Raw genomic sequence first — 22,596 nt, 5'->3', positions numbered from 1 at the left:
ACAGAGGGACACCTAGGTGGCTCAGTCGGTTAAGTGTCTGCCTTTGGCTCAGGTCATGATCCCAGGGTCCTGGTATCAAGTCCTGCATCAGGCTCATTGCTCAGCGGGAGCCTGCTCTCCCTGACAAATAAATAAAACTTAAAAAATAAATAAATCACACCAGTGGGGGCTTGGTGAGGGGGTAGATTTAGTACAACTCTCTCTGATCACTGTAGCTTAAATTCAACACTCCCTCCTAGGAACTATCAAAAGTAAATCCACATCTCCGTGGATTTGGTAAATAGAAGGAGCCTTCCGAGTTGAGAAAATATTGGAAGCAAAAGGAATGATCAGGTTTGGGACTTTAGGCTTTGACAGGTATCCTAACACGGGTGATATTTTGGAGAATTTGTTGTTTTGTTGGAAAGGGAAGGAACATCTCTGTTGTAATCATGGGAAACAACTGCAAAGATTCACTTTATAAAGAATTTGGCACCACAGTGTCCTGCATAACTAGTTTATGCAGTAAGGAACAGAGAGCTTGCATCAAATGTGCGGTTGAATCAGGGGATACCATAACTTGTAGAATTAAAGTCTTTAGGGGCGCCTGGGTGACTCAGTTCTCGAGCGTCTGCCTTCAACTCAGGTCGTGATCTCAGGGTCCTGGGATTGAGCCCTGCATGGGGCTCCCTGCTCAGTGAGAAGCCTGCTTCTCCCTCTCTCACTCCCCCTGCTTGTGTTCCCTCTCTTGCTTTGTCTCTCTCTGTCAAATAAAATCTCAAAAAAACACAACAAAATTGAAGTCTTTATTTCCTGTCAAATGATGACAAGAGCATTCTTTTTGTCTACAATGTTTATACTATCTTGTTCCAAAAATTTGAAGCTGCTATAAGTTTAAAATAACTTAAAAACTCCCCTTTACCTTATTTTTTTTTTAAAGATTTTTATTTATTTTTTGACAGAGAGAGAGACAGCGAGAGAAGGAACACAAGCAGGGGGAGTGGGAGAGGGAGAGGCAGGCCTCCCTGCCGAGCAAGGAGCCCGATGTGGGGCTCGATTCCAGGACCCTGGGATCATGACCTGAGCCGAAGGGAGATGCTAAATGACTGAGCCACCCAGGTGCCCAACCTTATTTTATATTTAAACAAATTTTAAAGTATAGTTGACATATAATACCGTATTAATTTCAAGTGAACAGCATTGTGAGCCAACAATTATATACATTATGAAAGACCCACCACGATAAGTGTAGTTGCCATGTGTCACCACACACACTTATTACAATATTATTGACCATATTCCCTATGCTGTACTTTTCATCCCTGTGGCTTATAACTGGAAGTTTGTATCTTTTAATCCCCTTCACCTCCTTCACCTCTCTCCCCATCCCCCTCAATTTACCTTTTTAGATTTTTTTTTTTAAGATTTATATTTATTTATTTATTTATTTGAGAGAGAGTGAGTGAGAGAGAGAGAGAGAGAGAGAGCATGAGGGGGGTTTGGGGCAGAAGGAGAAGAAGCTCTCTGCTGAGCAGGGTGCCCAACGTGGGGCTCAATCCTGGAACTCCAGGATCATGACCTGAGCCACAGGCAGATGCCCAACCGACTGAGCCACCCAGGCGCCCCTACTTTACCTTTTTAATCTCCTGTCTTCCCCTCCCACCGCACTGACTTCCTTGCATTTCTTTTCACCATAGCGCCTTTGTGCTTGTGGTTGCCCCCATCCATCCTTTCTCTTTGGTCGCCATCATCTGAATCCTTCATCTCTTCCAATTCTTTACTATAATGTCGCCTTTACAGTAAAGCCTTCTGCATACAAAAGGGTCACACTACCCCCTGCCTTCTCTCTCAATAGTACCTATTACTAACTGTCAACACTTTTTTTTTTAACTGTCAGTCTGTGTCCTAGGATGCAAGCTTCATGACAGCAGGTATTTTTATCTCTGTTCACTGCTGTATCTCCAGAACCTGGAACAGTGCCTGGCACAGAGTTGCGTGAATTCTGTTCACTCACTGCCAACTAAGCCAAGGAATGATTAGTTGGTTGACCGAATCAGAAAGAGCAAGAGGCTTTCATTAGCTGATCCACAAACATTTCGCAACAAGCTCTGTTCTAGGTACCAGACTACAAAGATAAATAGGATAAACAGGATGGCGCTTCCAGGTACTCATGGTCTAGCGGGGAAATAAACAGTTACAGCAAGGAGTCAAGGCCAGAACACAAGCATGAATGCCGCGCTCGGGTCGCGTTGAGGAGGCACGTCTCTGCGCTTGGCAACATCAGGGAGACGGAACGATGCTTAGGAGCGACCAACCAGGCCGACTGCGTTCGAGCTCCGGGGCCGCCCCCCGCTCCCCTTCCCGTGCCAGGGCCGCCGCACAGGAAGTCATCCCGGAAGGAAGCGGCAGAGCGGGAGTCTGGGGGCGGCCGCCGTACCTGCGCACTGAGGGCCTGAGGACGCGGGTGGGAGGGGCCGGAGGCGCAGCCGCCGCCGCGCCCACCGATGACGTCACCCAGCGGCCTTCCCGTGAGCCCTGGCGCGGCGGCTGTTCGCGGGCTCTCCCAGGGCGTAGCCTCGGGCGCATCATGGAGGCCGACCCGGCTCCGGCTCCCGACTCCGTGAGTGCACTTCTCCGTCCCTCGTACCCCTGTTTCCTTCTGGTCCTGTTCCCTCCACCTTGCTTCTCAGCCTCCCTGCCTTCGCTGGGCGGGGAGCTGCGAGGCTGTTCGTCCTTCCACCGTCGCGGGTTCTGCGAACGCATTTGTTGGCGCCTGCCGCGCCAGCTGTAGGGCTTAGACACGTCTCCGCCCCCTCTCCGGGCTCCCAGCCGGGTGGGAAGCCGCGGGCGGGCTAATGGCGAACGGTGGGGCCCCTGACGCAGCTGGGGGGAAAGGGGTAACGGGAAGCAAGGAAAGCGTCTGAGACCCGAAGTGCATGTACGGGTTCTCGAGGCAGAAAAGTGCTGGAAGAGGTTTGTAGGCGGAGGCAAAAGCACGTTCAAAGGCAAGAGCGAGAACAGGTATCTTTCGAAAACCCAAGTTCAGTTGGTGGTGGTGGAGGGGTGACGGCTGACAGTCTCGGGCGTCTTGCTAAACAGCGACTTTAACCTGAGGCTAATTGGGAGTTCCTGAGGGGTTTTAAGCAGAAGAGCGATCGGATGAGATTTGAGATTTCGTTTCCTGAGGTAGCAGTGTAGAGAGTACCAGTTAGAGGGCTGTGATTGGAAAGCAGTGAGAGGGGATGGTGACCTCGACCACGGCAGCAGTGTTGAGGTTCCAGAAGTGAAAACAGTAAAAAATATATATATATTGAGAAGGTAGAATCTAAAGGACTTGGGTACGGAATGGAAGGCGTTATAGGAGGACTGCGGGTTTCAGGGTAGAATTACTTGGTTGAGATTGCTGTTTGCTGATGGTGAACGTTGGAAGAGGAGTGGGTTTTTTGTTTTTTTTAAGGTCATTGTTGGGATGTGTGGTGCCTGTAGGTTGGCCAGGTGGAGAATCTGGTAGGCAGGTGGAGGTAACGAGAGAGATCTCAACTAAAGTAGCCTCTATGGATGGCTAGTAAGGACATCCAATGGCAGAGGTCACCGAGGGGAAAATGTATAGTGTTCTCAAACTTCAGTTTATATTAGTATGATCTGGGGAGTTTATTTAAAACACAGACTGCTGGGGGCATCTGGGTGGCTCAGTGGGTTAAGCATCTGCCTTCAGCTCAGGTCATGATCTTGGGGTCCTGGGATCGAGCCCCACATCTGGCTCCCTGTTCAGTGGGGAGTCTGCTTCTCCCTCTCTCTCGCCACCCCACTGCTTGTGCTCTCTCTCACTCTCTCTCTCAAATAAATAAATAGAAAATCTTTTTTTAAAAAAATTAAATAAAATACAGACTCCTGGAGCGCCTGGGTGGCCCAGTCAGTTAAGCATCCCACTCTTGGTTTCGGCTCAGGTCATGATCTCACGGTCCTGGGATCAAGCCCCAAGTCGGGCTCTGTGTCAGCTGTGGGTCTGCCTGAGATTCTCTCCCTGTCCCTGTGCCCCTCCCCCTGCTTGTGCACGTGCTCACTCTCTAAATAAATAAGTAAATCTTTAAAGTTCAGATTCCTGGGTCCCCCACTCCTGCCAGGATTCTGTTTCAGTAGATGAGATCCATGAATTCACATTTTTAACAAAATTTAGGGGCTTCTGAGGCAGTGGCACAACTTTGAAAAACAGTAGTATTCCATGTGCCAAGTGGTGGACAGGCCCTCAGGAGCTAGAGAGGAAGACAAAAAGTATGAGTCTGGGTGAGGCGCTCGTTGTGTCGCTGAGGCAGTGCTGAGTGATGATGTGGTCCAGTTTTTTTTTTTTTAAGATTTTATTTTTAAGTAATCTCTACACCCAACGTGGGGCTTGAACTCACAACCCTGAGATCGAGAGTCGTGTGCTCTACCGACTGAGCCAGCCAGGTGCTCTGATCTAGTCCAGTTTTGACAGCCGTGACCATGGGTGACAGTGTTTGGCTAAGGTGGAGTAAAGGTGAAGTTCAGCGGTAGAGCTATTCCCAAGGACACTGAAGTCAATAGAACCTGAAGACAGGTCCCTCGAGCTGCTAATGATTGAGTGATTGTGGAGGATTGACCAGAAGGCTAATAGAAGGGCATTGGAGGAACAGGGATAGAGCTGTAATGGTTTAGCGTTATCACTGGGGATCAAGAAGGATAAAGGTCGTACCCCTCAGCACTGTTGAACGCTGTCAGGATTTTATTATTCTTTTAAAGATTATTTATTTATTTATGTATATGAGAGAGAGAGGGATAGAGCGCATGTGCCATGACGGGGTGGGGGGTTGGGTGGGTGACAGAGGGAGAGGGAAAGAGAGTCTCAGGCTGACAGGGGGGTCGGGGGGGGACTCGATCTCAGGACCCTGAGATCAGGACCTGAGCCAAAACCAAGAGTCGGACGCTTAACCAACTGAGCCACCCAGGTGCCCCTGTCAGAATTTTAAAATAAAGCAGCCCAACGTTGGAAGTAGGCCAAGCTGGTCCCCTTCTCTAGAACTAACTATAGAAAGGCAACTATGTGTCCAGACTGTGTGGTAAGTATACAAAGGTGGCTCATGTCCTGCTTAAGAAGTCTGCATCTCAGCCGAAAAGACAGAAAACAAATCTGGTGGGATTGCACCTTGCATTGATTTAGCTCATGGGAACGTATATACTTGAGTAGAAAAAGAAATGATTAAAAGTTGTACTCCACCTATGTCCTTTTTACATAGTGTTTGTAATTACGCATATTTACATTTATATATACATGTTACTATGTAGCATTGTATCCTATTTATGAGCAACTTAAAGGATTTTTTCCAGGAGTGATTTTGACTATTTTTCAACTTGTTGGCCTTAGAACCACATCCCACGTAAGATGGGACACCACAATACTGTACACGATGATCATTGCTCTCTGTAGAATTATGTGCATGGTGCTGTGGGAGCTCCAGGAAGGGAGCAGCATTCTGCCTGGGATGGTCAGAGAAGGGTTCCCAGGGCGATGTATATTCCAGTTGAGCATGTTAAGCACTGGTACGGGTCTGTTGGAGAAAGAGGTAGGACCACCCACACAGTTCCAGCGGTGCAGCGGGTCATTGCACGGTACTTAGAGGAGAAACAGGTGAGACCAAAGCCGGAGGGCCAGCGGTCTGAGGAGGGACCGGACTAAGGCTTCTAAGATTTCCTCCAAGTTATAAACTCCAGTACTTGTTTATTTACATGCCCTCCGAATTTCTTTTTCTATTACTTTATTCCCAAAATTTCATTGGTGGGCAGGATGGTTAGGAAGATGTTTTAACTAGTTTCCCTTTCCTCAGGAGCAAGTCTGGCTTGAGGCTGCCCAGACCTTCATTCGAGAGACCCTGTGTCCGGCTGGCAGCGAGCCCGATGTCCAGTTGACTCAGTCAGTGATTGACTGTGTGAAGACCACCTGGTTGTCCCAGGGAAAGAACCAAGGTTTTCCCCTGCCCCTCAGCTACAGGTAAGGAGAGGAGGGGTTCAGAAGGGGGTTAACTTTGGGACTAAAAAAGAAGGACCTAGAGTTAACCAGGGGGAAACGAGAAGCATGAGGGGAAACATGCTCAGGGGAGGAAAACGTGCTTGAACACAACCCCCTCTGCCAGGCTTCTCCATCCTCCATCAAGCTGCTTTCTTTTTCTGGTGGCTCTCCTAAATTGGCTGAAGTCAAGTTAGGGACAAGGAGAAGAGGGAGGAAGGTGGGGGAAGATGGAAAATTCGTAAAAAGAACTCTCAGGGTGGAGAGAGAGGCCAATGTTCTTTTGGGTGTGTGAGGAAACTAAGGCACCGAGTTAAGACACCAGCAAGTGCAGATAGTTGTGTTTAAGACAGGAGTTTAAAGTCTTCTGATGGTGTTGCGTTTTTTGTTTTTAACAACACTTCCGTTTCTGAAACTGTTCAAAGCAGTGTTAATAAAGTACCACAAGAAAAGGATTCCATGGCCAAATAAGTTTGCGAGACACTGCATATGATATGATAAGCTTCTCTAGGAAAGTCACAAGGCTCATTAACGTATTAAAGGCTCTGAAAGTCCTGTGGAAAGAACCCCGTTTACCTCCTCGTAGAAGTAACCATGACTTCAAATGTGGGTGTATTTGTTTTAAGTTTTTATTTTTATTTTTTATTATTATCTTTTTTTAGGGAGGGAGAGGGAGGGCAGGGAGGGGCAGAGGGAGAGGGAGAGAGAATCCTTAGCAGGCTCCATGACCCGAGCCAAAATTAAGAGTCCATGCTTGGGACACCTGGGTGGCTCAGTCCGTGAAACGTCTGCCTTCGGCTCAGGTCATGTTCCCGGGGTCCTGGGATCGAGCCCCGCATCAGGCTCCCTGCTCAGCGGGGAGTCTGCTTCTCTCTCTGCCTGCTGCTCCCCCTGCTTGTGCCGTCTCTCTCTCTCTGACAAATAAATAAATAAAATCTTAAAAAAAAAAGTTGATGCTTAACTGACTGAGCCACCCAGGTGCCCCTTAAGTTTTTATTTTAATTCTAGTTAGTTAACACATAGTGTTTTGGCTTAACATTTTGATTTTATTTATTTTTTCTCTTCAAATATTTATTTAAATTCTAGTTAAACAGGCCATGCAATGTTGGTTTCAGGAGTAGAATTCAGTGATTCATCACTTGCATACAACACCCAGTACTCACCACAACAAATGCCCTCCTTAATCCCCATCCCTAAGCTCGCCCATCCCACGCCTGCCTCTATCACCCCTGCCTCTGTTTCTGCCTCTATAACCCCTCAGTTTGTTCTCTATTGTTAAGGGTCTCTTATGGTTTATTTCCCTCTCTCTTTTTTTCCCCCCTTCCCATACATTCATCTGTTTTCTTTCTTAAATTCCACATATGAGTGAGATCATATGGTACTTGTCTTTCTCTGACTTATTTCACTTAGCATAATATACTCCAGCTCCATCCAGGTCATTGCAAATGGCAAGATTTCATTCTTTTTGATGGCTGAGTCATATTCCATTGTGTGTGTGTGTGTGTGTGTGTGTGTGTGTGTGTGTGTGTGTATACACACACCATCTCTTTATCCATTCATCTTTCGATGGACATCTGGGCTCTCTCCGCAGTTTGGCTATTGTTGATAATACCGCTATAAATATTGGGTGGCAGGTGCCCCTTTGAATTTGTATTTTTGTATCCTTTGGGTAAATACCTAGTATACTTGCTGAGTCCTAGAGTAGTTACCTTGAATGTGGGGTGTATTAGTCCCTTATCTTTATATTTTTATTGCACGTGCATCCATTTCTAAGCTGTGTACTGTAGAGTTTTGTTTACCTTTTGACTTTCTATAAATAGCACCATATCTTATATATAATCTCTGCAGTTTGCTTTTTGTGCTTCACCTGCTCCTGAGATTTACTCCTGTCAAGAGCTCTAGCTCATTTATTTCAACTGCTGTGTGGCATTCTGTGAGTGTACTGTCACCGTTTATCCTCTAAAAAACAAAAAAGGCACAAGTCTGTTTAGCTTTGCTTAATTAGGCATTTCCCAGCCTGGCGCAAGCATAGGATACTTTTTCCCTGGACTTAAAAACCGCTTCTGGCAGTGTGGCGTCCGCTCAGCCCCTCAGTCCGTCTCCATCAGTAAAGGCAAGGGATCTTTGGTGAGAAGACAGCTTAATTGTATTCTGTGTTATCCAAAACATCATTTTCAAAATCCTATACTTTTCTCATCTGAGGACGTTGTTATAAGCCAATGGTAACTAAAAATGCTGCTCCACCAGACTGTGAACCAACTCAACTGCTGCCTTCATTGCAAAAGTGAAAGCCCTCCAAATTCAGTAGTGTGCTTACTGACCCTGTGCGTAGTCCATACTCAGTGCTCAGCTCGTAAAGACCTTAACATTTGCCATATTTGCTCCAGGTCTTTTTTTATAAGGAATGAAACGTTACAGGTTTAGTGGAGTCTCCTCTGTGCTCTCTCCTGATCCAGGTGGTGGTTCTCTCCCCTTGTCTGGCAGCACCCAGTGTCCCGATGAGCCCGCACATGCCGTTCCAACAGGCAGACATGTGCCAAAGGACACATGGGGCCATGTACATCTATGTCCTGAACCATTCCCAAATCTGCTGTTTATCTTGTTGCAAAAATGGTTTTTGTGTGTATTTGATGGGTAGTAAATGATATCTTATTTTAATCCCAAAGTAATTTCTCAGGAGACACTTATCTGGGGGCTCTTTTCTTTTCCTCCTGTAATTCTTCTCAGTCTACTCCACTGGCTTTAGGTTTTCCTTCGTTTCCTACAGTCCTTGTCCACGTCTATAACTATATTATGGTTAAATACATTGTTTACGTAAACGCAGAAACAGATCTCATTAGAAAACTGTCCTGTTAACATGGGACAGAGAGCTACCTATCAGTTAGTCTTGGTCGAAGAAGTTGTGATTGCTGTGAAGCCTCGTGCAGTGGGGTTCGAGTCTCCCACAGGTGACTGAGTATGTGCCTAGTGGCCTCCATGATCACAGTCTAATCAAAGAAAGAAAGATCCAGATCTCTCAAGATTCTGGCATTACTGGGATAGGGGAAAAGTGGTAAGTTGGAAACTGTCAGGAAAGGTTCCTAAAAGGAACCTTTTTAAAGTTTCTCGTTCTTCAAGATAAACGTAAACGAGATGGCATGATGTGTTGAAGTGAGGAGTCTGTCAAGAATGGTGGGCAAGGCTGGGATAGGAATTATTCCTCGGGTGTGAAGATTTTACTCTTACGTGTTTCCCGTCTTCTTCGTGGAGCGCCTGCCATGTGCCAGGCCCTGTGCTAGGCATGGAAAGTTGGAGATCAGTGACAAATGGAAGGATTCGAGGTTTTCACCTTCAGTTTCCTGACCTAGACCCTGAAGAATCTGGGGCAAGTGACCCATGTCCTTACTGTTTTGTCCGGAAGGTGCCTAGGGGAAAGAAACCGCTATCTCCAGGTTTGTCCTGGGCCTTTAGAAAAGTAAAGAAGCACAGGGAAAGAACATGGACTTTTGAGTGAGACCCCCTGGCTTTGCCACCCACACCATTGTGTACCTGACCTCTCCAAGTTTCCTTGGTGGTGGTGGTTACAGGGTTTTTGTGTTTTTTTAAGATTTTATTTATTATTTATTTGATAGAGACAGAGAGAGAACACAAGCAGGGGCAGAGGGAGAGGGAGAAGCAGCCTTCCCGCTGAGCAGGGAGCCCGATGGAGGGCTCAATCCCAGGACTCCAGGATCATGAGCCGAGCCGAAGGCAGACCCTTAACACCTGAGCCACCCAGGCACCCCATTTGCAGGGGTTTTTGGTGAAGCTTCAGTGCATTACTGAGCACGAACGGTCCCCGTATAGTGTGGGCATAGCAGGGACTCAACACGTGCTAGTCACCATTTTTGCCTTTTATATTGTCCAAAGCCTTTGGGGAAAGAATGAAACAGATGTGGAAGGGGAGTGCGCCACTCAGGATAGTGTTCCCAGCTGTTAGTGCTCTCACGGGGGTGGTGTTCATGAGTATAACGAGGAGGGTAAGTTGTGACGCTTCATACCTTTATTCTTTCTCTTCTGCTCGGAAGACCGTGAGAAGGCGCGTGTGTGGAATAATGGGATTACAGATGTGAATCCGTCACAACTTCGATAAATTCGCTGTTCACATTCTGAGTGCCGCACCTCGTCCTTGATAGTGACGAGCAGTGTTGAGACACTTGCCTGGAGAATGGCTGATTTCAAGCATGTTTTGAGATTTGGGAGCTCTAGATACGGACTCCCACCTCAGCCTCTGCTTCCCCGCCGGTCTCGAGTTCTGTGATATCGCAGACTAGGAAGGAAGCCTGGTGGGGCCACTGAGGTTGGGCCATTGGCACATGCCCCAGCAGCCCCATCGGGGTTCTCTGGAGCTGAGAGCCGAGGTGCTGTCAGAGGAGCCACGCTCATCCCCCTAGGCTGCTGGTGCACTCCTTCGTTTCTCTGGGTCCTCTCTGTGGCACCGTCTTGTTCAAAGTGTCACTCAGCACTGACTTTCCTCCTCCCGTCCTTAGGTACTCCCCAGTCCTCAGGCCCAGACCTCATCCTCATTTCCTTAGGCTCTGAGCCCTGAAGTTCTTGCCGTTCAGTCAAACTCCTCTCTTAGTCTGTGGTTTCCATTGGCCTTTCCTTGGGATCTTGGGGGACTTGTTGGGGTTGAGGGTAGTTTCCTAGGCTTGGATGCAGCTTTGCAGGACCTCTGCTCCGTTTCCTCTGCAGCTTTGTCTCAGTACAGGACCTCAAGACCCACCAGAACCTGCCATGCTGCAGCCTCCTGTCCTGGAGCTCTAGTGCGTACCAGGCTTGGGCCCAAGAGGCTGGACCAAATGGGACCCCCCTACCCCGGGAACGGCTCTTACTCTTAGGGACACTCACAGACCTGTTGGGGGACTTGGAACAAGAGTGCAGGAAAGGAGACCTCTATGTGAAAGATAACACTGGTGTCCTGACCTGTGAGGTGAGTAGGAAGGCGGAGGTCAGGTGTCTCAGAGCCTCACAAGGATGGTCTAGGGAGCGAGGCAGTTAAGTCTCTAAGGGAAAAAAGGAGGGTGGGTGGGATGCTAGGGTCCGGGTTAACCCTTGCTCTTGGTCTTTTCTAGCTCATAGATCTGGACCTGTCTTGGTTGGGCCATCTCTTCCTGTTCCCCAATTGGAGTTACCTCCCTCCTGCCAGGTGGAATTCTTCAGGGGAAGGACACTTGGAGCTCTTGAGTGCCCCAGTGCCAGTGTGCCCCTCGACCACTAGTCCTGGTCCTCCCACCCCTCTCCCTGTTCTCTACCCAGAGACTGCTTCCCGCCTGCTCAGACACAGGTAATCCTTCCCTGTCTCCGGGAGGATGGAGCGAGGTGAAACGGGGAGGAGGGAGGGAAAGGTCCTGAGAGCAGTCCGGGGTGGGGGCGGCGGGGGGAGTGTTCCCACCTGAGTCAGGGCAATGATGCGGCCTCCCCCGGATGTTGAGTGCGAGTCTTCAAGGGAAGTTTGCCTTATCCAAGGTCAGGAAGAGTTTGAAGGACATCTTCGGAATAACAGCTTTGGGCTAGGGAAATTTTAAATTACTGCTAGGTTATTTACAGCAGAAGGGAAGGCATTTTTGGGGGGAAAAGAAATAAAAATGCCTCTTCCCTCTCATCTTCCTTCCTTAGAGGCAAGCTCAGAGGCGTGCAGCCAAACCTGGCTGGGAAGCTGGTTCGATTGAGCGCTCTGGTGAGGAGTCAGAAGAAAGCTCACTTTGTCCTGTCTCTCGGTGGCGGCTCTTCCCCAGCCGGCAGCCACGTGTCCATTGTCGTGCAGGTGAGGATTGGGGTCAGTTCGGGGTCGTGGAGGTGCGCAGGAGCTGTCAGGACTCTTGGCAGCAAAGATGAGCATCAGAGCAGGGGCCAGCTTAGGGGGGAAGGGGCGCTGTTTGCTGGGACATCGCTGTTGCTGGAGGGCTGCAGGTAGCATCACTCCCGCACGCAGGAAGGAGGGGACACACTTTCTGCTGTGCGCTTCGTGTGCATAGACAGCTGTCGTATCCTGTGTGACTATTTCAAAACCTGTCGGAATCACTTGTTTTTCCCGTGCATTAGCAGGATGACCACGAAAATTATCCAGCTCGGCACCGTTAAGGCATCGAGTATGTGCACTTTTTTTTTTTTTTTGGTCAGGTGCACTTTTTAAAACATTTGGTACTTAATTATTTACTCTCTTTCTACATCGACTGGTACGATTTTAGAATCATTAATTTTTTTTACACTATTATCTAATGACTTACATAATTATCTGAATAATGTTTCAAAGGCATTCAAAACAAAAGATAAAAAGGCTCTCTCAGATGCATATCAAAAAGGGGAACTCTGACATTTATTAGCACTGTTAGAATTCTTGTGTCGTATGCGTCATAAGCTTGAGTGACAGTGATTAGCGGGTACAGGAACGGAAAATGGTAAAACTAAAAATGCTTAGGAGCTGCCCCAATTTCTGGTCTTGTTTCTCCTCCCAGCCTAGAGAGGAGCTTCTGTATTTTCTTTATGTTAGACTGTGTCACGTCTCGAGCCCAGTGGGAATGCTGCTCCGGGCGGAGCTGGCTCGGGGGAGAAGTGACCTTGCTGTGTTTGTAGGCTGCTGCAGACGTATTGGGCACACATTGTCACCCTAGATGAGCCCAGGGAGTCTCTTCTGTGAGGGAGGAGCTGAGATCATCATCTCTTGAAAATGAAGGACTGGACTCTGAAAAGAGGGAAAAAGGCTCAGAGTAACTGCCTTGCTAGGCAGTCAGGGATGAGAGGCTGCTGCTGAGCAGTGACCGTGGCCCTGCTGGAGGGGGCTTGGCGCTGGGGTGACGGGGGTCTGACCTCCGCAGGTAGGGCTCTTGTCTTCGAAGAGGAGCGGAGGACACGGAGCGGTGGCGACCCGCTGCTGTGGCCTCGGGGCGCAGGGGGCCCAGACGGGCAGGACTCAGGGTCCGCGTTCGGATGCTGGCATTCCGACAGGAAGGGAAGGGGTGTCTGAATACAGGCGGCAGGGCCACGATGCCGGCGGTCCTGCTGAGGGCAGAGGGCAGAGGGCAGTGCAGACGAGCAGAAGCACCGCTCCGCGCAGGCCGCCTCCCAGACTCAGACCACCGGTGACCCTGGCCGTGCACCAGCAGGCGCCGTCAGGCAGGGCTCAGCAGCACAGTGACGAGGGGTGGCGGCCCAGGTCTGATGGCGGTACTCACCTGCTTCTAGGGTAGAAGTGGAGGTCTGTGAGGCTCGAGTGTCCTGAGTCAGCAGGTTCGCCCCTGCGAACGGCAGCGTGCTGCGTGGGGCCTGTGGGAGGAGCATGCCCCGGGCGGTTGTTAGGTTTGGGAACCGTCTTTCTTCTCCTCGTGCTTAAATTTCTCAACAAGCACCTTCTGCAGTCCCTCTGACACCCTGCTGTCCGCGGTGGTTTTTTTTCCGTACTTCGGGCGGTTCTCATTTTCCTGTAAAATCAAGTCTTCAGCAGGTCATTGCTGGGTTTTCCCCTACTCTTGGCTCTCCCGTCCTGTGTCCTGCGTCTCCCAGGAACGCTCCCCCTCCATCCCAGCCAATGTTCTCACTGCCTCGCTCATCCTGAGCTCTGAACGCTTTTATGTTGCTGCCTCCTGCTGGAGTCGCCCCTCCCTCCCCCTCTTCTCCAGTTTGGCAAAGCAGAGACGTGCCCTTCAGGACCCTCTGTGGGCTCCACTTCTTCCACTGGGTCTTCCCGCTCATTCCCACCCGCCCTGACCTGTCTGGCCCCGAAACCTTGCCCACTGTGTGTGGTTTTTGGTACTCGATCGTATATGGTTCCACATCGTTACTTGAGTTTGCGTCTGTGTTCCCCAGTGGGTTGAGATGTGTTGGGAGAGAGGGACCAGTCTGTTGTGATTCCTTCACGTCTGTCCCAATACTGAGTACATACATACCCTGTACCTATAGGTTAAATAAATGAAGGTAGTTTGTGTGTTACGGGGGGGATGGGGAAATGCAAAAGCCATGGAGTCTTGGGTGGAATGTTTCTGTATTTTGGAGGAAGTTTTAGGGATGGTTTGCATCTTGAGGGAGGGATTGGGAAAACCTGGCATCTCCCGTGAGAGGGAGGCAATCCAGGAGGTTAAGATTGAATTGTCAGAGCGCAGGGAGAGGCCAGGCAGAGCTCAGGAGGGGCGGGTCGCTGAGGTCAGATCATGATGGGGGGAGACTCTGGCAGAGGGGCGGTGTCGTGGCAAGTATCTCATGTGCCGTGTTGCCTGCCCCCGCACAAGCCAGATCCCTGCCCAGCTGGTGTGGCACCGAGCCCTTTGGCCTGGTAGGTCCTATGTGCTGACAGCGCTGCGAGTAGTCAGGATCCGCGGGCACTGCTACCGCGTGTGGACGACCAGCCCCTCCTCCCACCTGCTGCCACTGAAACCAGAATGCGTGCGAGAGCTGGAACTGGAGCTGGATGGGCCCCTCCTGGAGGCTGATCCCGCACCACTCCCCGTGCCCAGCAGCTCCCAAGACGGGGACAGGGAACCTGCTCTTGTCCGCCACTCGACACTCTTATCCTACACGGTGAGCAAGACAGAGGGATCCGAGAGGGCGGGGTGGGGGGGGCAGGAAATGCGGGACTCCAGAGAGGGTGGGAAGAGGGACCACCTGGACCTTTGGCCTCTCCGCAGGGCAAGGTCACTGGCGTGCTGAGTCAGCCGGCCGGCCTGTACGAGGTGGATGGGCAGCTGGCGCTCTGCCTCGCCTACCAGCAGCTCCAGAGCCTCAGGAAGGTGGTGCGGCCTGGAGTCTCCCTGGAGGTACGGGTGGCGGCGGCCCTCTAGGCAGTTTCTCCTCCCTCTCTGGGCTGGTACTCAGCAGCAGCAGCAGGGCAGGAACTTGTGCGGCAGAGATGTGAAAGAACATGTGTGTGTCGGAGGGTGGAGGTTGCACACTTGTGCCAGGAATGATTTGGACAGGAGCTCAGATCAGGAAGGAGGAGAGACTGAGGCACCGGGAGCGTCTCCTTTATGGAGGGGCTTCCAACTGGAGGGGGAGAGGTCGGAGCCGAATCTCACGTGTGGGGCCAGCAGCCTGGTGAGTAGCGGCCCCTCACCCCCAGGAGCCTCCCGGCCTGCAGCAAAGCCGAGGGGAGCGCGTGGGAGGTGAAGGCTTCCCACGGCGGGAGCGCGTTGTGCAGAAATGCCGTGTATGGGAGAAACGGTGGTTCTTGGGCGCCGGGACTCCGCAGTAACTCTGCCAGCTTTCACTGAGCTGAGGGCTTCACCCCAGCTTTCTCATTTTTTCTGCTTTTCTCCAGCTCCAGGATGTTCACCTCCTGCAGTCGGTGGGTGGAGGGACAAGAAGGCCAGTGCTCGCCCCCTGTCTCCATGGCGCCATTCTCCTTCGGGGCTTCTCTTGTCAGAAGCCCGAGACTCAGTCTTTCTACCAGGCCCAGGGGGCCTCCCTGTTTGAGCAGCTGGTATGGGAACGCCAGTTGGGCCTTCCCCTGTACCTGTGGGCTACCAGGGCGCTGGAGGAACTGGCCTGCAAGTGAGGAGGACGGGGGGCTGGGCCGGCGTGGAGGGCTGGTGGGGCTAGGGGCCAGGGGCGCAAGATCCTGCAAGAGCCATCCCCCTTGGGGGGCCTCGAGCGCTTCTCTTCCTGGCCCAGGCTGTGTCCCCACATGCTGAGACACCACCAGCTCCTGCAGCACTCGTCTCCGGGGAGCCCCAGCCCGGGACTGCAGCTCCTGGCTCCCGTCCTGGATGTTCTGGCTCCACCGGGCAGCACGCGTCGGAATGCACACAAGGAGATCCTCGAGGAGCCGCATCACTGTCCCCTGCAGAAGGTGCAAGCATGTGCGGGAAGCATGGGTGGCCGAGCTCATGCCGTGGGGGACCTGCGGCCACACACTCTGATTTCTCTTCCTTGCCCCACAGTACACGCGGCTGCAGACGCCCTGTTCTTTCCCTACTCTGACCACCCTGAAAGAGGAGGGGCGGTGCAGGGCCTGGGCCGCCTTTGACCCTAAGAGCCTCCTGCCCCTCCCAGAGTCTTCACATCTGACCAGTTGTCAGCTCAATCAGCGTGTGTCCTGGTCCTGGCTCTCTCTGCTGCCCGCCACCTCACACCCAGCCCAGGTAGGTGGGGTGCCGGCGGCGCGCAGGCCTCCTCTCCTGGCCGCCCTCACTGCCGCTCCCATCGTCCTTCCCTGTCCCCGTGGCTGCACCAGCCTCTAACCAGACCATTCCGCCTCTTCTCACCCTATCCGTTTTCTCCGCGGTAGATGGAAAGTGGGGTACGGCCTCACTTGGCTTCCAGAGCCGTCTTGTGCTAAATCCTTTTCTGGTTCCTCCCAGAGCACATAAGATAAAATGCAAAGTCCTCGCAGTACCCTGTGAGGTCCCGTACTGGCTCCTAGTTCTAACCTCAGTACACTTTCTCCCCCACCACTAAACGTGTGAACGCATGGGTGTTCTTTTCATACCTGTCTTCGCCGCTCCAGCGTAAGTCCTTTGAGGTCGGAGACTGGATCTTTTGTCCACTCTGTAGCTAACATTTAACATGGCATCTGACACAGAGTGGTCGCTGAGTATTTGTTGAACAAATATTCGATACCTTGTTCTTCGTCTTCCTGCAGATTTTAATTGGGGTTCTGGCGGCTTCGTCTCATAAAGGCTGTCTGCAGCTTCGGGACAAAAGTGGTTCCCTCCCCTGCCTAATCCTGGCCAAGCACTCTCAGCCCATCACTGACTCCCGGTTCATAGGTTTGGAGTTCAGAAGTGGAGAGAAGGGGGCGGATGGGGACGGTCTCAGAACAGTAGGATTGGGGAGGAGGCACCTGCTGGGATGTTCTTGAGATGCTGAAGTGGCCTGTGTTGATCTGCAAGTTTTGGGACAAGTCTGGGACCCCGGTGTTGGCAGAGCAAAGGAGCGAGGGTTTCTCTAGCCAGAACTCCAACCCCGAACATTCATTTCTCCCACCATAGCTTCGGACGTGCACACCAGCAGGACACTTCTAAGTTTGGGCTTACTGAGCCGTACTGACGGGGTTTCCTGTACAGGAAAGTTTCTTAGATCGAGGAACAGGTGTTTTAGGATTTGTGAGAAAGTGGAACTGAGCCTTGCCGCCTGGGAGGCCGGGGCAGGATTGGACTTGTGGCTGGGATGGTTTCTCCCTTGGAGATACCATCCCTTTGAGGCGGGGCTCAGGTCTGGGCCTTCACCTCATGTTAGGGGAGCAGCTCAGGCCTGGGACAGGCAGGGAGACCTGCAGGGTGGTCTCCTCTTGCCAAACTAGAAAACTTTCTCTCTCCAGGCTGCTTGGTACGGACAGAGAAGTTCCAGTTGGTCATAGAGCGGAATGTCAGAAGCAACTTCCCTTCCTATAAGGAGCTGAACATGACAGGCTTCATCCAGAAGCAGCAGGCCAGGTTGGCTCCCTGGGGTCGTGGCCACACCCTGAGTCTCTGAGGGGTCGGGCAGGGCCTTCTGCCGGTGGTGGAACGCGGGGCCCACGACGCCCAGTGCGCACATTGCTAAGAAACCTACTCCTTGTCTCTCCCAACAGAGTTTATATCCAGTTCTTCCTGGCCGATGCCCTGATCCTGCCTGTGCCCAGACCCCTGCTTCACTCAGCCACCTCTGTCACACCTCAGGCAGAGCCCACCCTCCCCGATGGTCCCCACGTAGAACAGAGCCGACTGTTCTTGCTGTCCCACAAGGAGGCACTGATGAAGAGGAACTTTTGTGTCCCCCCAGGGGCTAATCCAGAGGTGCCCAAGCCCATCCTCAGTTTCCACGTATCGGGGAGCTGGCTTGGGGGCACCCAGAGGAAGGAGGGGACTGCATGGGGCCCACCTGAGCCCAAAGGAGATGAGAACAAGGATCAGAAGGTAAACTGGGACTGCAGGGACCTAGGGCCTGACATCCTGTGCCCTTAGCTCCTGTCTGGGACCCCAGCACCTGCCTCCCTCTATCCCTCCCTCCCTCCCTCCCAGGTTCACTTAATTTTCCGTGGCCCCTCAGTCCGCTGGTTCGAGTTCCTGCACCCAGGTTATGTGTACCGACTCGTGGCTCCTGGCCCTCCTGTGAGTACCCCACTTGGTCCCTCATTCACCCCGCCCCAGAAAGCTTTTTTGGCTTAGGGACTGGAGAGGGAGTGCCCGTGCCTGGCTACTGTCTAGGTCTCCTGGAAGAAGGGCGGATTTAGATCAAATGCAAGGCTCTCTCACCAGCCTCCGGGAAGAAAACAAAACCGATCCTAGTGTTTTGTGAACTGCCTCTGGAGCAGGACGTACTCAGAGGGTTGTCTTCCTGTTCCCGGCAGACCCCGCTGCTGTTCGAGCAGGGCGGGCCATCCTGCATCCCACAGCGTCCCCTGGAGTTGGCTGGCTGTGCGTCCTGCCTCAGCGTGCAGGACGAGTGGACTCTGGAACTCGAGAGCGGCGCGGACTCGCCGGCTGTGCCGGACACCAGCAAGGCCCTGCCTAAGACCTCGCTGGACGACCTGCTCGGTGGCAAGTAAATGTCCACCAGCTTCTGCAGCTCCCGTGGCCACGCTCTCCTGCCGGTCTGGGGCTTGGTGAATAGCCTGGTCCCCCGCACGGCGCATGTGTCTTTGACGGGACTCAGCTTCTAGAGGAGTGATGTCCCCGTGACTGGGAAGCTGGGTTTCATGCCTGAGTTTCTCCCTAGCGCCTTAGCGTTTGCTAAAGATCGTGAGCGAGCTTCCTCACAGTTAAGGAAAAGTTGTAGCAATGAAAGGAAATCTACGAAGGAAAAATAAAAAAGGAACAAAGCTGGAAGCTCTAGGGCAGGGCCTTCCTCTTCAGTGTGAGCAGCGCTGGCTTCAGGAACACCTGTTCTGTCCTTCCGGGGCAGCTGCTGGTGCAGATGATGAAGCCACAGATTTCCCCCGGGGTTTAAGGGGAAAAACAAAAATCCCTACTGGATTGTATGTGTAATTGTGTAATTTGTACAAACCGGTCTCTAGTAGAAAGGATCGTTTCCAAGGACCCACAATTGGCAGGCGTGGGCACGAGCGCCAGCATATAAAGCTGCCGGGGGTGGGCCATCTGAGCTCCTTAGGCGCGCACGCAAACGCAGCTTTAACATCTGCCGTACTTCCTGGTAAGGCCTCTGCTTACGGTGTCGTCTAGGTCCTGAGTGAGCTGCCACAGCTCTTTTTTTCCCATAAGCCCTGTTACTTTTTTTTTCTTTTTAAGATTTATTTACTTAGAGCGGGCGTGTGCCACGAGCAGGGCAAGGGGCAGAGGGAGAGAGAGAATCTCAAGCCGCCTCCCCGCTGAGCCCGGAGCTTTTTTGGCTTAGGGACTGGAGAGGGAGTGCCCGTGCCTGGCTACTGTGATCTACCCTGAGATCACAACCTGAGCCAAAAATCGAGAGTGGGACGCTTAAAGTGACTGCACCACCCAGGTGCCTGCCCTGGTCCTTTTAGTGCGTGACTTGACCCAGGGCAAGGCTTTTTTAGGACCTTATAGATGATGTTCTAGCATTTACTTTAGCTGCTTTTCTTGTCCTCAGACTCCTCTCCAATCTCTGCTTTCTCATGCCCCTGTTACCACTGTATTTCTGTGATCCTCCAGCTTCACCGATACCCTGGTGTCTTTCTCAGCTGAGATTTTGTCACGGACCTTGTGTGAGCCATTCCCAGCCCCTTTCTGGGCAAAGCCTGGTAATGACACCTCCTTTGGGGGGAGAGGGGTGAAGTCGAGTGATGGGACTCTGGGGTCCCGGCAGATGCCCTTGACCCCTCCCCTTGGCTTCTGCAGGTGGCACTCGGACCTCAAGAGCGTCCGTGAAGCTGACCGTGGCCGTAGAGGCTGCCGACTGCCTGTCCCGCCCGCACTTAGACATCTATATCAAAGAGCCACACTTGCCTCCCCCACTAGGACTCCTCCCGGGAGCCCGAGTCTACTTCGGCCAGCTGGAGAAGAAGATGTCCAGGTGAAGATCTGCGAGGCTGCTTGGCCTCCCCCCCCCCCGCTGCAGCACCTTCTCTTTGACGTGACTTCGCCGTGTAGTCTGTGTGTATGCCCTCTGCCCTCACGAGACACTCCACACCGCCCCTTCCCTCATGCTTCCCTCTGCTTAGGCCACAGCGCAGCCCGCCGGTGGGGGTGGGGGGGGTCTAACTTGTGATCTGGTATCAGCTCCTGGCTCAAATTGACTTCTTTCCTTTCCTCTTCACTCTGCCGCCTGCACCTGCAGATTCCACAATGTTTACTGTTGTTTCCGGCCATCCACTTACCTGCAGGTCCTGAGTTTCCCCCCCGAGACCACAATCAGGTCAGTGCCCCAGGCCCTGCTCCCCAGACTTCACAGCCTTGCATCCACATCCTACACGTGGTCCCGGCTCTGGGAGTTTTGCCGTAACTAGTGTTCTCCACTCCTAGTAGAACATGTTGAGTCAGAAGGATTTACTCTGCCCCAAATAAAAATGCCTGATGCTAATTATTTTACCCAGAAAGATGTAGTGTTTTAGGCTTTTCAGCCTGGTGTTGAAGGCTTTCAGTCTAAAATGCAGATCTCTTTCTGGGCTACCATCTTGGTTCAAGCCTGGGAAATAATGGATGGTGAGAGATCAGGATTCAGAATGAGCCGTGAGGCTTCTGGGAGAGTACAGTACCCTCTCCCGTCCCCATCCCGGTGCCTGCCCAGTCCTTCCAGACACAGCCCGCTTTCAGAATGCTGTCGGCTATTCCTTGACTCCGGTCTCTCTCTCTCTAGTGCTCCGCTGCCCCACATCTTCCTGGCTGAACTTCTGCAGGGTGGCCGGGCCCCCTTCCAGGCCAGTGCCTCTTGCCATATTGTTTCTGTCTTCAGCCTTCAGCTCCTGTGGGTGTGTGCTCACTGTACCAGTCTCTGCCCCCAGGTATGAGAGGGGACAGGCTGAGTGGGGTGCAGGGTGCCAGGTGGGTGGGTATGAGGGGACTCAGCATTTTTCCAACCCCCTCTCTCCACCCCAGGGAAGGTGTACTCGTCAGGGCTCCACCTGTCCCACGCAGACCTCTGTAAGCCAGGCCAGCATCAGGTGAGAGCACAAGGTGGGCACCCGTTGCGCCACGTATTTCCCTGTCACGTGACTTGCTCTGTCTGCCGGCCCGTTGTTGGCATAACTCCTGGCTTGTGCGAATGGCTTCGGAAGTCGTTGAGGGTGAATGGGTTAAAGTCAAATGAGTTACGGCGGGAAGTGGTGAGGAGGGAGGCACGTTGGGGCCACCCGGCCACCCGGGGTCTGCCGTGGGAGTTTCTGTTTCTCCGTGGCCCCTCCTTCCCCCAGGCTCCTGGTGGAGGATGGGACTGCCGAAGCTGTGGTGACCTGTAAGAATCATCATGTGGCAACAGCACTAGGGCTGTGTCCCAGTGAGTGGACCTCCCTCCTAGAGTCTGTCCGAGGGCCGGGGAAAGTGGCCTTGCAATTTACAGGTCCTGGAGCCCAGCCTGAGGTGAGACGTGGCTGGGAGGTGGGGGCTCGAAACCCAGATTCCCTAGGGTTTGGTAGAGGGTTTAAGAATCTGAGTTCTGAAGAAAAAAGAGAAAAAGGAATTCTGATTAATCCTCAGTTTCCCCTTCTAGTCTTCAGCCAAGGTGGATGAGCCCTTGACCCTCTTTCTCCGGACACTGTGTACCAGCTTTTCTGTCCTCCGCCCTGTTGTGCTTTCTTTTGAGCTTGAGAGGAAACTCTCCATGGTCACCCCGTTAGGTACAAGAGAGGGAGGGGGTACATGGGTAGAGGGGTCCTGGAAGGAGGAGGGACGTGCGATCGATCGATGGGAGGGTGCTGGGAGTTGGGGAGGAGAGTGGTGGGTGGGGGCGACAAACCACAAGCCTAGGACAGCCGGTTTCCTCTCCTCCGGTCTCAGAGCCTCCTCGGCTACAGCGGTTCCAGTGCGGGGAGCTGACTCTTCTGACTCGTGTGAATCCCAAGATCCGACTGTCCTGCCTTTCTATCCAGGAGCCCAAGCACCCCAGCTCCCTGGGAGCCTTTTCTTTGTCCTGCTGACCTAGAGGGCAGCGGGGGCCTGCTGGAAGCCTTGAGGCCCCAGGCCCATCATCTCCTCCCCCCTCGTTGTACCCTTACCTGTTCTGTGATGGCACCAGGACCCCAGGTCCCCGAATTCACAAACTGCTCCCCTTCTGTGATGTGTCCTTCCCGTTCTGGTGCCAGCCTGCCTGGAAGTTGTTGAAATGGGCAGATGACAGAGCTGTTGATATTCCCTCTCTGGTTGGGGTCAAGGCATTGGCCCCAAGAGGGGGCCCTGCGTGCGTGGGTTCTGCCTTTGGCGGGTATTTGTGGCAGGCCCCTTGGCCCGCAATAAAGCTCTGGTGGTTTATCTCGCTTGTGCTTCTCTCTGGGTCCTAGGCGTCCTGACCTCCTGGCGGCCAGCCCATCACTTAGCTCTTGTTTGTTGCTAGAGCCAAATTCAGTTTGGAGAGGGGCTTCTGGTCGGCCAATGATACCAAGAGTCAGGCCTTGAAGGGAGGAAATTGGGGAGTGGAGGGCAGGGTAGACAACATGGCCAGATGGTGTCAGTCAGCAAGGCTGGGCCCCGGGGAAGTCCAACGTGCCAGCCTGGGGTGTCGGGAAGAAGAACCGGACGGGTATGGGGGAGGGGAGCACC

At 52.5% G+C, this 22,596-nt stretch overlaps 1 protein-coding gene across 1 annotated transcript; it reads left to right on the top strand.

Annotated features, from left to right (window-relative positions):
- Nucleotides 1-2,496: 2,496 nt before the first annotated feature.
- Nucleotides 2,497-22,306, top strand: CTC1 (CST telomere replication complex component 1). Its single transcript, XM_032431994.1, has 23 exons — nucleotides 2,497-2,599; nucleotides 5,820-5,983; nucleotides 10,712-10,949; nucleotides 11,092-11,303; nucleotides 11,636-11,783; nucleotides 14,246-14,530; nucleotides 14,638-14,766; nucleotides 15,267-15,499; nucleotides 15,620-15,797; nucleotides 15,889-16,089; nucleotides 16,590-16,716; nucleotides 17,268-17,382; nucleotides 17,520-17,844; nucleotides 17,950-18,039; nucleotides 18,279-18,472; nucleotides 19,558-19,646; nucleotides 19,744-19,918; nucleotides 20,183-20,260; nucleotides 20,702-20,846; nucleotides 20,941-21,005; nucleotides 21,255-21,420; nucleotides 21,551-21,677; nucleotides 21,838-22,306. Exons 1-23 carry the CDS (start codon nucleotides 2,567-2,569, stop codon nucleotides 21,975-21,977), a joined length of 3,657 nt encoding a protein of 1,218 aa, XP_032287885.1. The 5' UTR covers nucleotides 2,497-2,566; the 3' UTR covers nucleotides 21,978-22,306.
- The last annotated feature ends 290 nt before the right edge of the window (nucleotides 22,307-22,596 follow it).

This window comes from Phoca vitulina, unplaced genomic scaffold, assembly GCF_004348235.1.
Source record: "Phoca vitulina isolate PV1807 unplaced genomic scaffold, GSC_HSeal_1.0 scaffold47, whole genome shotgun sequence".
NCBI classification, from domain to species: Eukaryota; Metazoa; Chordata; class Mammalia; order Carnivora; family Phocidae; genus Phoca; species Phoca vitulina.
This window is presented reverse-complemented; position numbering and strand designations above follow the sequence as displayed.